Source organism: Colletes gigas, unplaced genomic scaffold (genome assembly GCF_013123115.1).
Source record: "Colletes gigas isolate AHSC1104 unplaced genomic scaffold, ASM1312311v1 Colletes_gigas_Sc00008, whole genome shotgun sequence".
NCBI classification, from domain to species: domain Eukaryota; kingdom Metazoa; phylum Arthropoda; class Insecta; order Hymenoptera; family Colletidae; genus Colletes; species Colletes gigas.
The window spans coordinates 3,115,273-3,128,388 of NW_025106637.1; the positions used below are offsets into that span (position 1 = coordinate 3,115,273).

The 13,116-nt window shown below is 42.0% G+C and overlaps 1 protein-coding gene across 1 annotated transcript in view; it reads right to left on the reverse strand.

The window, feature by feature from the left end:
- LOC122396734 (neuroligin-4, X-linked-like) overlaps positions 1 to 13,116 on the reverse strand; it is a 104,543-nt gene that overhangs the window by 9,126 nt on the left and 82,301 nt on the right. The window contains exons 4-7 of the mRNA XM_043395375.1: positions 12,505 to 12,833; positions 5,762 to 6,059; positions 4,005 to 4,157; positions 3,007 to 3,207 (exon numbers count right to left, since the gene is read on the reverse strand). Of these exons, the coding sequence (XP_043251310.1) occupies positions 3,007 to 3,207; positions 4,005 to 4,157; positions 5,762 to 6,059; positions 12,505 to 12,717 (865 nt within the window). The 5' untranslated portion in view covers positions 12,718 to 12,833. The remainder of the gene's footprint in view (positions 1 to 3,006; positions 3,208 to 4,004; positions 4,158 to 5,761; positions 6,060 to 12,504; positions 12,834 to 13,116) is intronic.

Here is a 13,116-nt window from a genome sequence, read left to right on the forward strand (position 1 = left end):
TTCGCCAAGTTTCGGTCGCGGTAACGACACGCGTGAAATACAAAATAACGGTCTCGGCTCGGTCACGTCTACCAGCATTATGAATCTTCCAGACGCGACGATTCTTGAGTCGATTTTAAACTACGGCCGACCATATTGTGCAGATATCAGATTATTCAATAAATTTTTCTTTTTGTTAGTCCAAAGGGACTTGAAGAGAGTTACGGTACAGGACAAAAGTATGACATTTCGAGTACATCTTTCTGTGAAAAATTCGTTTCCACGTCGACGGGTTTCATATTCTGTCATTATTCATCATATTTCGAGAAAAAGGAATACCCTTTTCCCGTCAGAATATTCGTAAAATATGTTTCCCGCCGGTTACAAGCACGGTACCAGTTTTCAGGCCAATTAATTCCACGTTTTAAGCGTACCATCTCGTTAAAGAAATTTGATTTGCTTTTCAAAGTACCTGGGCGCTGTCACGGTATACCGTTTAAAATAATAATCCTCAGTTTTGTACGCAATACTGTTCTACCTAATTTCTATTTACATACAGTTTTAACCCTTGTAAATTTCTGATATATTTATGAATATTTACGAAATACGTGGGCTGTAAGTTTCTTTGTATCTTTTATCGAACCTGATGGTTATAAAAAACTTTGATTTTGTAAGTTTATATAAACACTCTGTATAAGTTCCTACCAGAATTTTTGCCATTCGTTTGTTTTCAATCTTGATACATTCCAGCAGCGAAAAAACGTCGTTTCTTTAGTCGCAGCAGGTCTAAGATAAAGAAGATCGAAAGCAGGGGGTTGCTTGGGGTTTGTTCCGCTGCTTGGCTATTTTTCTGAGCTTCCGGCCGGACCGGAAACGCAGCAAACAGTTTACATCTTGAGAGGTTCTGCTCGCCCCGCGGCTAACGCGGTGTCTCCGTTTCCAGAGTGGGCGCAGGAAGCGACGAGCGAAACGGCTCCTCTTCTTCGTCCGAGGCTGCGGCTTTTATCCCGCTCGCTCTTCGCCTCTTTTTAATCCTGATACCACGAACGCCGGACGACTAACTTCCGGCGAACGGGAGAGAGAACGAGGGCTTTTCGATCCGTCTGTGGAAGCGCCGCTAGAATGCACTCGAGTGGGGTCGAAGAGCACGGAGGAAGTTGATGCTCCCGACCGGACAACTTTTACTCCGGTTCCCTCCTCTTTTTGCAACCTCAACGACCGGCATACGTCTGTTCGGCCACGAATTCCAGCGACGGGCCAGCGAATTCGTCGGAACTTTGGCTAAATTACCTCGTTGGTTCATATCGAAAGACCATGTTTCGCCTTCTGCTTCTTTTGTCCCTTCTCTTTTCTCCTACGTTTATCTACCACCCCCACCCTCTCAAGACTGCTACACTCGCGTCAGGAAATGTACGACTTTTCGAAACGTCTGATGCAGCCATTATTTTTTCTTTTGGTAGCAAATTATTTGCTGAATTCTTTGAATCTGTATATTCAGAGGATATTGATTATAATAATCTGACCAAAACTACCTTTTTAACTCTTTGATCTACGATTTAATGTAATTTTTCAAACGTATACTATTTGATTTTGATTAAATTGGATAAGGAATGGGCACGAAAAAAATAGATTTGTTTTACGAGTATCTTCGTGAATTTAAAAATTGTGGCCTCATAATTGTGAAACTTGACATCGAGAACTTGCGACGAATCAGACACGTAATTGTATGGCAAGGGGTTGATATGAATATCTCTTGATATTGGCGAAATACGACAACATTCCTCCTATATTTTTTGAATCGTGTGACTTTATTACGACCATAGTTCCATTTAAATGTACCACATTCATCATTTGTATCGCAATTTATAACATAAAGACGACCGAATGGACCTGTGGAGTTTCGTTTACGTGAATTCGCGTGTTTACATGATCACGGTAACAGAACATTAATCAGAAATTCGGCAGTCTTCGCTTCGTTAGAGCGTAGCGATAACAAAGATACATCGAGCAGTGGTGAGTAACATATGCACGCGTTAAATTGGCCCCAATTATGCATTGATTACCCGCTAACTCTGCTTTGGTTCACGGGCCGTTGTTCGTCTTCGGAGAGGAATAATGCTCCTGTACGTTGCAACGAGCCCGAGTAATAATATTATAACGTCACAGAATATTTACACAGCAGCCGCCGCGACGTTTCGCGTTTATTTTCACTCGATAATGCCGGTTCCCCCGTATCGACGTTGCCCGTTTCGCGTGCAACTACGGTCCCCCGTACCGGTGAATTTTAATGCCAATAAAAAACTACATTCTCGTTCCTCCAGGAACAAAACGAACCCACGCAATTTGTCACCATCGCGCTAGATCGATACACGCAATTTTTCCTCTTTCGTTCCCTTTCATTTTACGTGATGTTCCACTATCTCGATTGTCGGCTCTCGATGGTTTCCCGGGGCTAATCTCTCGCCGATTAATCTATCGAGCGTCGCGCGTGCTGGATCCTCTAATCGTAACCGACAGAGATATTTCTCCTCTATTCCAAATCGATTTTCATTCGGGTCCGTTTGTTATTGCACGGTCCTTCGTCATCCGCCGAATCAAATACCAGATTCAAGTTTAATCGACCCTCTTAGGCGCGCGATTCGTCAAATTTATCCAATTCCAAGGATCTAACCTTTGCATTTCGAACTGGAAATCGTAATAGGCCAGCAACTATCAAGATTAAATGTTTGCAGAAATATTAAGTGTACTAACAATTACTCGCAATTATCACAAATGTTACATTTGTTTTGAAAAGCCAGAAGATTGCATACTAAGTATTTTGTATTCTGAGTAAAAAATTTATTTTTGTTAAAATGTACGTGTGTTCGTAGTTTTGCACCTTACTGTACGTTCGTTTCGGGTCAAAGGTTCTCAATGGCTCACACCCTGTGCGTGGCCCCAGTTTGTTTACCCTATTCACGACTTTACCCCATCATTTTCATAAATGACAGTGCTTTTACGATATCTACGACTTGCAGAGCGTCTCACCTTTGCTGTAAGGGGCGAGCAATAGAAAATTCACCAACGCCGCGCCGGTGTCGTGTCCCAGTAAGGTGATATTGGTCGGATCACCGCCGAAAGCAGCGATGTTCTCCCTAACCCAACGCAGCGCCATCGCGATATCCTTTAAGGCCAAATTTCCGCCGGATTCTGGCGTCTTGTCCGGGTACGGACGAGTCCTCAGGAAACCTGGAACATCGCCAAGGCATCGTTGAACCGACGTATACACCACGACAAACGGAACCTGACAAATATTTTGGCCGTTTCTATTATCCTATCGAATCACTCCACGGTCTCCGATCTCCGTATCGCCTAACCCCTGTTGTTTCAGTTTACCGTTCTACAAACGCAAAACCGACGCTGCACCAGGAGGGAATACAACGTCGAGGTCCGTTGGTACTTATATCGCAAATGAAATCTAGTTTTTATCGAGGTACGTTTCGCAATACAGTTGTTTACGTATCGGACATTCGTGGGTGGTTCGATTACAGGGCATCGCAGCAAGTATTTCTACGTTACAGATACTGTAATTGAATACAGTTAGAGAACCGTGAAATATTAATCCCCGCGCAGATTTATGCACACGACGGCCGGGAGTAATTATTGCGTAGCAACGGCGCTCGTTTCTGGTACACGATTCAACGGAAGGAATAAATAACTGTTGCAAGTGTATTCGAACGACACAGATTATTCGTTCGTCGTCAGGTAAATTTCTTATTTAGTCGTCGTTTTGTTTTGATCGAGTTTATTTAACCCTATCTACCGAAACATGCAAATTCCAAAATGTTCTAAAATTCCTTTCTTTGCAAGAATGCTCTATCTGTATTGGAAATTAATAAATTTATTTGATCTCAGTAACACGTAGTATAAGATTGAACCCAACATTTTTGAATACCTATAAAGGACATGCATTTAATTAATATAATATTATTATTTAATATTGAACTCGATGTACATTCCTTGTCTTGTAAAAGCATGATGCATACCCAGGATTCCTAGTCGATAGTTCAGCGTGATCACTATAACGTGGCCAGCACTGGCTAAGACGGAGCCATCGTAGACGTTTCCTGTTCCCCATTCGAAACTTTCGCCATGAACGTACACCATTACCGCGTACGGAGCTGCTTCCCCACGAGACCCTATAAAAATTCACGATTTTTATTACCACAATAAATTTGACCCCGGTAAGTACCGATGGTGCAGAAATGGAATTCTGCTGACACGAATTTGACAAACATAAATCCGAATGAGAGTCAGAGGCGCGTGTTAAATCCTGTCGATCGATACAGAAATTACGTTGCATAACTTACATCCCTGGTCGATCGATTCCAAATTTAATTGTCGTAATAGAATCGATATTAATAATTTTGTCGAAGGTCCGAGTGTCTGGTTAAATTCTATTCGTGTTTCGTGCGCGACAGTAGAAGAGATAAGCGCACGGTCGGGCAAAACAGTAGAACCGGACAGTGCTTGAGCGGACCAGTCAGACCGTCTGTCTTGTAATTAGTTGCTCTTGCACGAGACCCCCGCTATAACAATTGCGATTACACTTGACAGTGTCGGGAGAAACGTACGCGAGGCTTGTCAAGAGAAACGTCACGGGCAAGAACGCTCGCCGGGGCGTTCAATTGTTTAAATTAAAATAATTCAGGACCGAGAAATTTCGGTCGAGAAGTCGTAGGATCAGAGGAATTAATTTCCCCTGGCAACGCGCCGGTGCGCAGATCATATATTTCTCACAGAATATTACCCCGACCTCGTTCCTTCATTTTCTTCCTTTGTCAGGGGCGATATTTGAATCGGGAATACAGTCGTAAACAATACAGTTTGCTTCAAAGTTCGAACGTTGATTCGCGAAGGAATGAAAAAAACATTCCATTCTTTCTCGCTCGAACATCGTAATTAAATATCGCTGCATTTCACACGGAAGCTTTGACGTGTTACGTGTCCGTAACATTATCAATGTCGCGCGGGAACGCGATCACTTTGTATCTTACTATAGACGAGCGTAATCGCGCATTCAACGAAAGAGATTTACCGGTCAATTGGCCGTCCTCGTTATGCAGTTTGGCGGTCTCCGTAATATCTCTCCAAAGTATCGTTAATCCTGCTTCCATCGCGGCTAAATATCGCTCTTTAATCGGCGGCTAAGCGGAAACGAGCACGGCGCGATTAGTACAGAACGTCGCTTTTATTGATTTCGTCGAAAATTGAATTTCTCTATCGCGTGCAATCCGTTCGGCCGATTTAATTCGTAGCGGATCGCGTTTGTCATTCGCGTTCACAAAACCGCCAAATAATAACACGAAACTCGCTAACCGATTTTTACGGATGCGTTCGAATAGGGAAGAACAGAATTCCCTTGCCTGTGTCTACCTTTCCTTATAATCGTAGAAATGCTATATTAAAAATTATTATTTTATTATTGCTATCAACACAATTTTTTGTTATACTGATATCTGACTTGTCATTCTGCGATATTTATGCGACCATTTTCGATCGAAAACACCCGGATAAAGTATGCTATATGCAACCAGTAGATTATAAATCAGAGATAAAATTTCCGAATAAAAACAAAGGCTTCAATTATATAGCGAAATAAATTTCACACCGAACGTATCAAAAAACTGTTCCATCGGTGGTTATCTATTTATTAGGATAGAACGTGGTCTCTGTTATGAACTGTTTGCATACCAGGTCGGTACAATTTTTAACAGTATATTTTAATTTCGATCATTCTCACCGCTCCCAGGTATGTATAGATTCAGAAAGAGGCAGTCCTCGCTTTGATTCATCAGGAGCATGCGTAACCGTTTCAGCTGGTGATACCTGTCCAGAGGCATTTGCAGCAACGCGGCCGTGTCATTGGTGACGTCTGGAAAATGTTGGGGGCAAACCGCGCCGAAGGAATCCGCCAGTTTGATACCGTTCCAAGGGATCGGCGAGATCGGTGGTCGAAATCGTAAATCCCCCAGGGGCGGCGCCGCGTATGGTATGCCTCGAAACACTTCCACCGGTTCCAAGTGTTTGTTGTTCAGCTCCTACAACACGAAATCGAACCTTACGCAACGATCTCTGTCAATTTGCGTGCAATAATATCAGGTAATTTTGTATTACACATTGTTCAATGCACGATTTACAATTTAGAGTCTTTTGCACAAATTGATTCCGCAAGGCGGTTCTCCAGGGAACGTGGCGTTTATAAATTCGCGCCGTTCGAAGTTGCATCGATGAATTTTGGGTGGTTAACGGCGACAAAAGTGCCTCGTTGCTTGAATCGACGCGCGGAGGTCTGATAGGGCGAACCCTGTCAGTAATATCTCTAACAGCCGCATCGAGTTAGGTGAAAATCCCGTATTTATGTACATAAACGTAGTTGGGATGCCTGTGTTGCCGGGTAATTACCTAATTACCTTCTGCGTTTCGATTATCTCTGGTTTACGAGAGCTTCACTGGAACGCAATAATCCGCAGATGCTTCGGCACGGTCGTGCATCTAAATAATCTACACGAGGATTTCTCGATTTCGCTCGTAAAATTGATATTACGAACTCGTTACGTTTTAATAAATATCAGCCGGGATACTCGCGCGCAGCTTTAATTCTCTTAGCGCTTAACGCGGGAAACGCCAGTCGGGCGAGTTCGTGTCACTCGTAGCAAATAAATGTTTCACAATTTTTGAAGAACATTTTCGAAAAAAACTGGCAACGAAAAGGTCGAGCGATATATCGCGCGGCAGTTCGTAAAATTTTCATTTCCCGTGTTTGAATTCGAAATAATTAATCCAGCACTCCAAACAGTTTAAATCGAGCGAAATTAATTATTAATCTTCAGTTGCTTTTATCAGGAATATCCGTATATTTTTTAAACGCTTGTTTACGAACATCGTTTGCGCAACGTTGGCGTAAACTCACTCGAAAATAACGATTTCCATATAAATATTGAACTTGTTATTAACGAATATACTCTTCAATGTTCGATCTTCTGAACGCAACGCGCGTTTAAGGTGCCTAGAATTCGTGCTAACGAAATTAGATAATTGCTTTCGTTAGATGTAATTGTACGGGAAAAAAGATTGCCGTTTGCTAGCTTCTTTGGAAGCAATTATGCCGGAGAGCTAATAAATCTCGTTTGGTACGCGTTGACGTTAATTGCACCTTCGGGTGCTGGGAGGAAAAGATGGTTCCTCGTCCTCCTTTTCTTCCTGCATCCTCCCATTGAGAACGACGATGGAGCCGCATCGACTTCAAAATCACGAATTCCCATTAACGAGAGGGCCCGTGATGTGACCGGGGGAATAATAAAGAGGGCAAGGGTGAATTAGAAAGACGTGACAAAATTTTTGCCCCGAGGCTTTATTCTTATACCTGAGCACTTTATAATTATGACATTCCCACTATGGATCCTGAAAGAATTTTTCATCGAACCCATTTTTCAAGGTTCCATAATATTTTAAAATACTATCACCAAATGGTACTCGGTGAGAAAAACTTGTAATTTCTATAAAAATATTTATACAAATATTACTTCGAACCTAGCTCAAATCCGTTTCAATAAAAAGTTCTTGTAAGAAAATTACATAATGTTGGAAGAAGAAACATGAGAAGATCAATAACAGAATGTTTTTAAATCATAGTTCTGTTGTACGTCGTTATAATTTTACCGAGAATTCCAACATTTTTATTCTAGCTGAAAAACTCGGTAAAAATATCAATTTCCAAAAATGCTATCTGTCGGGAAACAATGTTACAAATTTTAATTAAATAAAATAACGGAAATGGTATCAGAGGAATGTGATAGGCAAATTCTCTAATAACTTTTCGAAACGTCAAACGTGAAATATAGAGATAAAAGTTTTCTCTTGAAACTAACGCTTGCAAAATGATTTTTCATTACTATTGAAATCACGGGTATCTAAAAAAAATTGTTCGTGGTAAAAATCATAGCAAAAGAGGGAGCTAGAGAAGGACAGAGAAACGGGGGAAATATTAAAAAATTCCTTTCCCCAGTGGATTCGATCTCGTTTACGAGTATGTTTTTCGAGCGCGTTAAAAATTAACGAATTCGCCCGGTCGTCAGCGTACGTTCGTAAAAATACCTATGAAGCAACGGCGTTGATGCGTTATTTATCCTCGCGAGACCAACGATTTCCCACGTGTCACCACGATTGATTTCTGATACGTTGCTACAGTTCTTGATGGTTCGTACAGTTATTGTACTTTTTTTTACATTTTCCGCCCCGGGTTCCAAACATTTTTTTCATTCCGTAGCGACGATTTGCTCGAAGAATTTCTAATATATTTTCACATATCTTTCAACGCCACTGCACCCAATTTCTGATTTACTGCGAAGTATGCGCTATATAGCTCACAGTGCCATGACCCGTGATTAAAAATAAAAATATTGAACTCATTCAGAATATCGAGAACTTCAGAAATATGTATTTTTAACTATTAAAGCGTGGGATTAAATTCGAGACGAGAACGTGTGTAAAAATTGCTGTTCTAGAAAATAGTGCAACAGCTACGTAATCGTTCGACGCATGTTAACAGTTTGAATTTCGAAATTTCACGCGAGAAAAACCGCTCGGACCGCGGAAGCGTTAAAATAATTTGTTTGGATTGCGTTTTTCAGCACGGTCTTGCAAGCTTGCCAGTTACGAGGCCGTAGGTTCGTAAATATTTGCTCGGATCCGCGACAAAATATTTCACTCGCTGAAAATATGCTGGCAGCCGGCATTAACGCTATTGTGGAGGGAAAAAGGCGAGCGCGTTCTGTAACTCAGACTGCATAATGCACTTACCGACGCATGAACGCTCGACTGGCCGCACTTAAGAATTAAAGAGCAGATCTGGGTCACGGCAATAAATACATCGACTAGAAAATCCCAGATGCTGGTGCTTCGTTTATAGAGAAAACGAGCTGCATTCTACCGCTCCGGTTCACGCAAGCAATTTTCCGCTAATGCTTCCGTGAAAGAAGGATCGTACATACCGCCATACCATGAAATTACACTGTTTCGCGAAAATGTTTTAGATACCCTATCATCGTCGATACCTCGTAAATTCGATTCTTGAAAGAACGAGCAAAATTTTTTAATCGATAAGAAAATGCTGCAACATCGAAACTATCAGATACTGAAAGACACGGTGACGCTTCGAGCAATGTTAGTTAGGTATATATTTATAATGTCTAATGATTATAATTGTGACGTTTTCATTTGCAACGCGTTTTTGGTCGCCATGAAATCTCCGACTGCCGGCAGCTGCCGTGCGATTCCTCGTGTCGCGGACAATTGCCGTGTAAATTGCTAAACATTTTATTACACCGACCATTGTTGGTCGTTGTACAATGTTCATCGTTTGGGAGGCAGACGTAATATCATCCTGCCGTAATTATGGCAGCATTGCCTGCCGGCTATTATTATTGCCAGGTTGCTATAGAGAGTGCATATATGGAGGCTGTTTGAACGCCCAACTAACGCAGCTATGATTGTCCCGCGATTAACGTAATACCATCGCAAGATGAAAGAGTCCTGTTAGGGGCAGAGTTAGGGATCTGTTTGTTTTTCACGCATCTCGTCGTCGAACCAAAGCCCTAATTAGTCGGTCATTTTTCAACTCCCTGATACGCGAAGGGACTGCATCACCCACGAGTCATTATAATCCCTTTCAGGGCGCGAACTCTGCCCGAAAATCAGTCGCGGACAGATACGATCGTAATTCTCATTATCACCAGGTCACGGATAACTTTTAGCTCCGCCAGAGGGAAATATTCTAGCGCTGGAAGCTTCGGAAAAAATTGCTCGACCCATCCCACTGTCGTACAATAAATTGGAGAGAAGAAAGTATTTAAACGAGGGCCGCAGAGACTCGGGGAAAAAACCTAACGAGTTTGTTCGCGGGTGCATTCGCTGTCAACGAACGACTGCTTTCGATCGAAGCTCAGGAGTGTACAGTTAACAAATTTTTGTTTTCGTTTTATTTCAATTGAAAGTTCTATCGATGTTATTAAAAATCCCGGTGGAAATAAAAAAAAATCGCTGACCTCGAATTTCTTGACGTTCTGTCAGCAGGTACGGTCGATCGAGTTGTCTGGAAGCCATGAACGTCGCGACAGATAGCTTCGTTTGCACTCAATATAGAATCTTTGTTTGCGCATCGGTGCAAGCGACGACCGATGTAGCGAAACGATTGACACAACAACGTTCTCTCGCCAGCCGTACGTAGCACTCAATCGCGTGAAATGGACCGAAATGGGCGAACGAGAAACGACCGGTACGAGCTGCGCCGCGTTACGACGTAATGTAAAGGCCACCGGACGTCCCAGGCGAAAAACTTTTCTCGTTATCCATCCATCCGCCTGGGGGACCGACGAGACTAAAAACGCTCGGTGAATTACTGATTCGCAGTTCACCGAAAACGGCCATGCGTTCGACCTTTCGTCCCTTTGCATTTTTTTTTATTGCACGAAATATTCGTGCAACGAGCAGACCGAAGTACAGCAGAACTTCCATTATCCACAAGTCTGTCATCGATATCCAACGTAACGTTTTTTGTAGACTCTTAGGAAACGAAGGGGGTCTGAAATTACACAGCAATAATGATGTTATTGATGACTATAAAGAGAATGAGATGCGACCGGCAAACACGTAACAGATTTACGAGAGTAAATACACGAGTTGAGAGAAACTAATGAGTGACGAAATATAGTAAAATCGGTTTGCTACGGTCACTCGTTTCTAACTTTAACACGCGCGGATACCGCTGGCCGTGAACTTGGCTACCACGAGGCATCGATCCTCGGGCCAATGATCGATGCGCGCGCACGTCAATCGTTAACAGATGCCCAATTTCGGCGTCGAGCGTATCTTCCTTTAATTATTAATTAAAACGTATTAATTACTTCTCAAACAATTCTATTATTAAAATATAATTACTATATACCTATTAGTTTTAACTACAACCATTGGTTTCATCAAATTTCTTTTCTTTTGTCCACTGTAGGCTGCTCTTTGAAATCTATAATTTTAACTTTTATCCAAGTAAATGTACGCGTCCAAAATTCTTATTTTAAATTCCATTTAAAAGCTGCGAACTTTTTACTTTTAAAAAAAGATTTTTCCTTGGTACGGCGGGAAATTTACCGTTCCCCTTTCGTCGCGATACCGGACCTCTTATAAAATCATTCGACGTCCATCGATCCTTCCTCGTGTCGACATGAATATCCACTAAACGCAATTGATGTCTGCCGGCCGGCGTAGCGTTTGTCGCAGTAAACGTCAGATCGGCTTCGTGTTCAATAACGGATCGACATCGCGAAAATGTGACGCGGATATTTCGTTTCTAAACGAACGGGGGTGATTTGTCCGGCAATGGTGGCGATGCTCCACGACTTTCCAAAGATTCATAATTTCAACGTTGAAAACCTGTTCCTCTGTTCTTTATAAGTATTGTTAGAAACAATACCTTCCTCGATAACGTTCGTTGTCGCGGACCCGAACCAGCGAACATTAACGAGGGATCACTGTATCCTTTCTCTGGAATTTTTGTATTCATGTTTCCAATGTATCGGATACTCAAACTTTATCTAGTAACCGTTCCGTTCGATAATGTCCACCCTCCAGCCGTGTACCTAAAATAGTAAAAATCGATACACTAAAATATTCCATGAATACCACGGTAAAAGATTTTCGAGTGTAAAGTACGAGCACTTATCAGAAATTATTTATTCCATCGGACACGTGTTTTATGGTTAAAACACGGTCAATTTCACCCTGTCGTACGTTACACGTTTTCATATCGCTCGCTCGCAGGATTTAACGTTTTAAGCATGCGAATTTTATTCGCTGCTTGATTCTGTTTCCATGACACAATCTGCTCCACGCCCATGAAGCCTTTGATATTCCGTACGTACACGCATTATGCATTCAGTATGCAAACTAAGCCGAGTGTATGATGGATGCTTGTCGCTTTTTCATTTTTCTAAAGATATCCTACGATTCCAAGGCAGCCATAAATGCAATTTTTTTTACGTTGCTGGTTTAAAATACCCTTCGTTTAAATTTCAAAGTTGCAAAAACGACCACCTCCGCTTGTGTACTTATGTAACTTTTTGTTTTTAAATTAATATGTTTGGTCTAAACTTGCGTTAATGATCCTGTAGGGGGTTAAAGTGTAATAAATAGACTGCGGATCTTCATGCAAATTCATATTTTTATTAATAAAATTAATGAAATTGGAGCTTTGTAGAGGGTTGCCTCAACCCCTAGATATAATAATTCCTACCTTACTTTAAGTATTTCTTATATTCTTGCATATTAACTGAATTCTGTAGTTTGTTGAAAATTAACATTTCCCATAAATGCATAAACATCCGCAGTCTGGTAATAAATAAGCGTCTGATCGCAGTTCGTAATCGTGCACGGAACGTTCGGGGTTCGAAAGAATGGGTTCGTTGCAACGAAGGAAGGAAGATCGATACGTACCTGAAGAATTCCCCGTATCTGTCCGCTCTTAGTTTCGACGATCCGCGAGGCGTAGCGGATCTGCGAGCTCGCGCGCGACCCCTCGCAACCGATCTGAACGAAAACAGCTATCAGGACGAGGCAGCCCGTCAGCGACGCGGGGATCGTTGATCTGCTCAAGGACCTCGTGGCCAGCGGCCTCTTCCTGGCCGCCGGCTGGCATGGCAAGAGCATGACAGCATTTGCTGGCGGCCACCCGAAGCGACGCCAGAAGCATAACCGTGGAAGGTGACTTTAGCCACAGCCGAGGATCAGCTATGAGGTCGCAGAGTAGATCGTCGCAGGTAGCGCTGTATTTCAAAACGATACAACAAATCAGATCTGCACGACACAAATGTCTCTGTCATCTACTGTCTATGATAGGGGTGGATGTACCATGTAACTAACGAAGCTTTAGGTTCATGCAATCGTTTGCAATTTGATTCATATTTTGCACATTGACAGATTCCGTTCCCCTATTTACAAAGATATCAGGTATTCGATATTCGATATTCCGATATTGACGAGGATAACATTTGTAATTGAATAGAGAATAAATAAAAAACATGAATTGAACTTTAGACTGGAAAGATA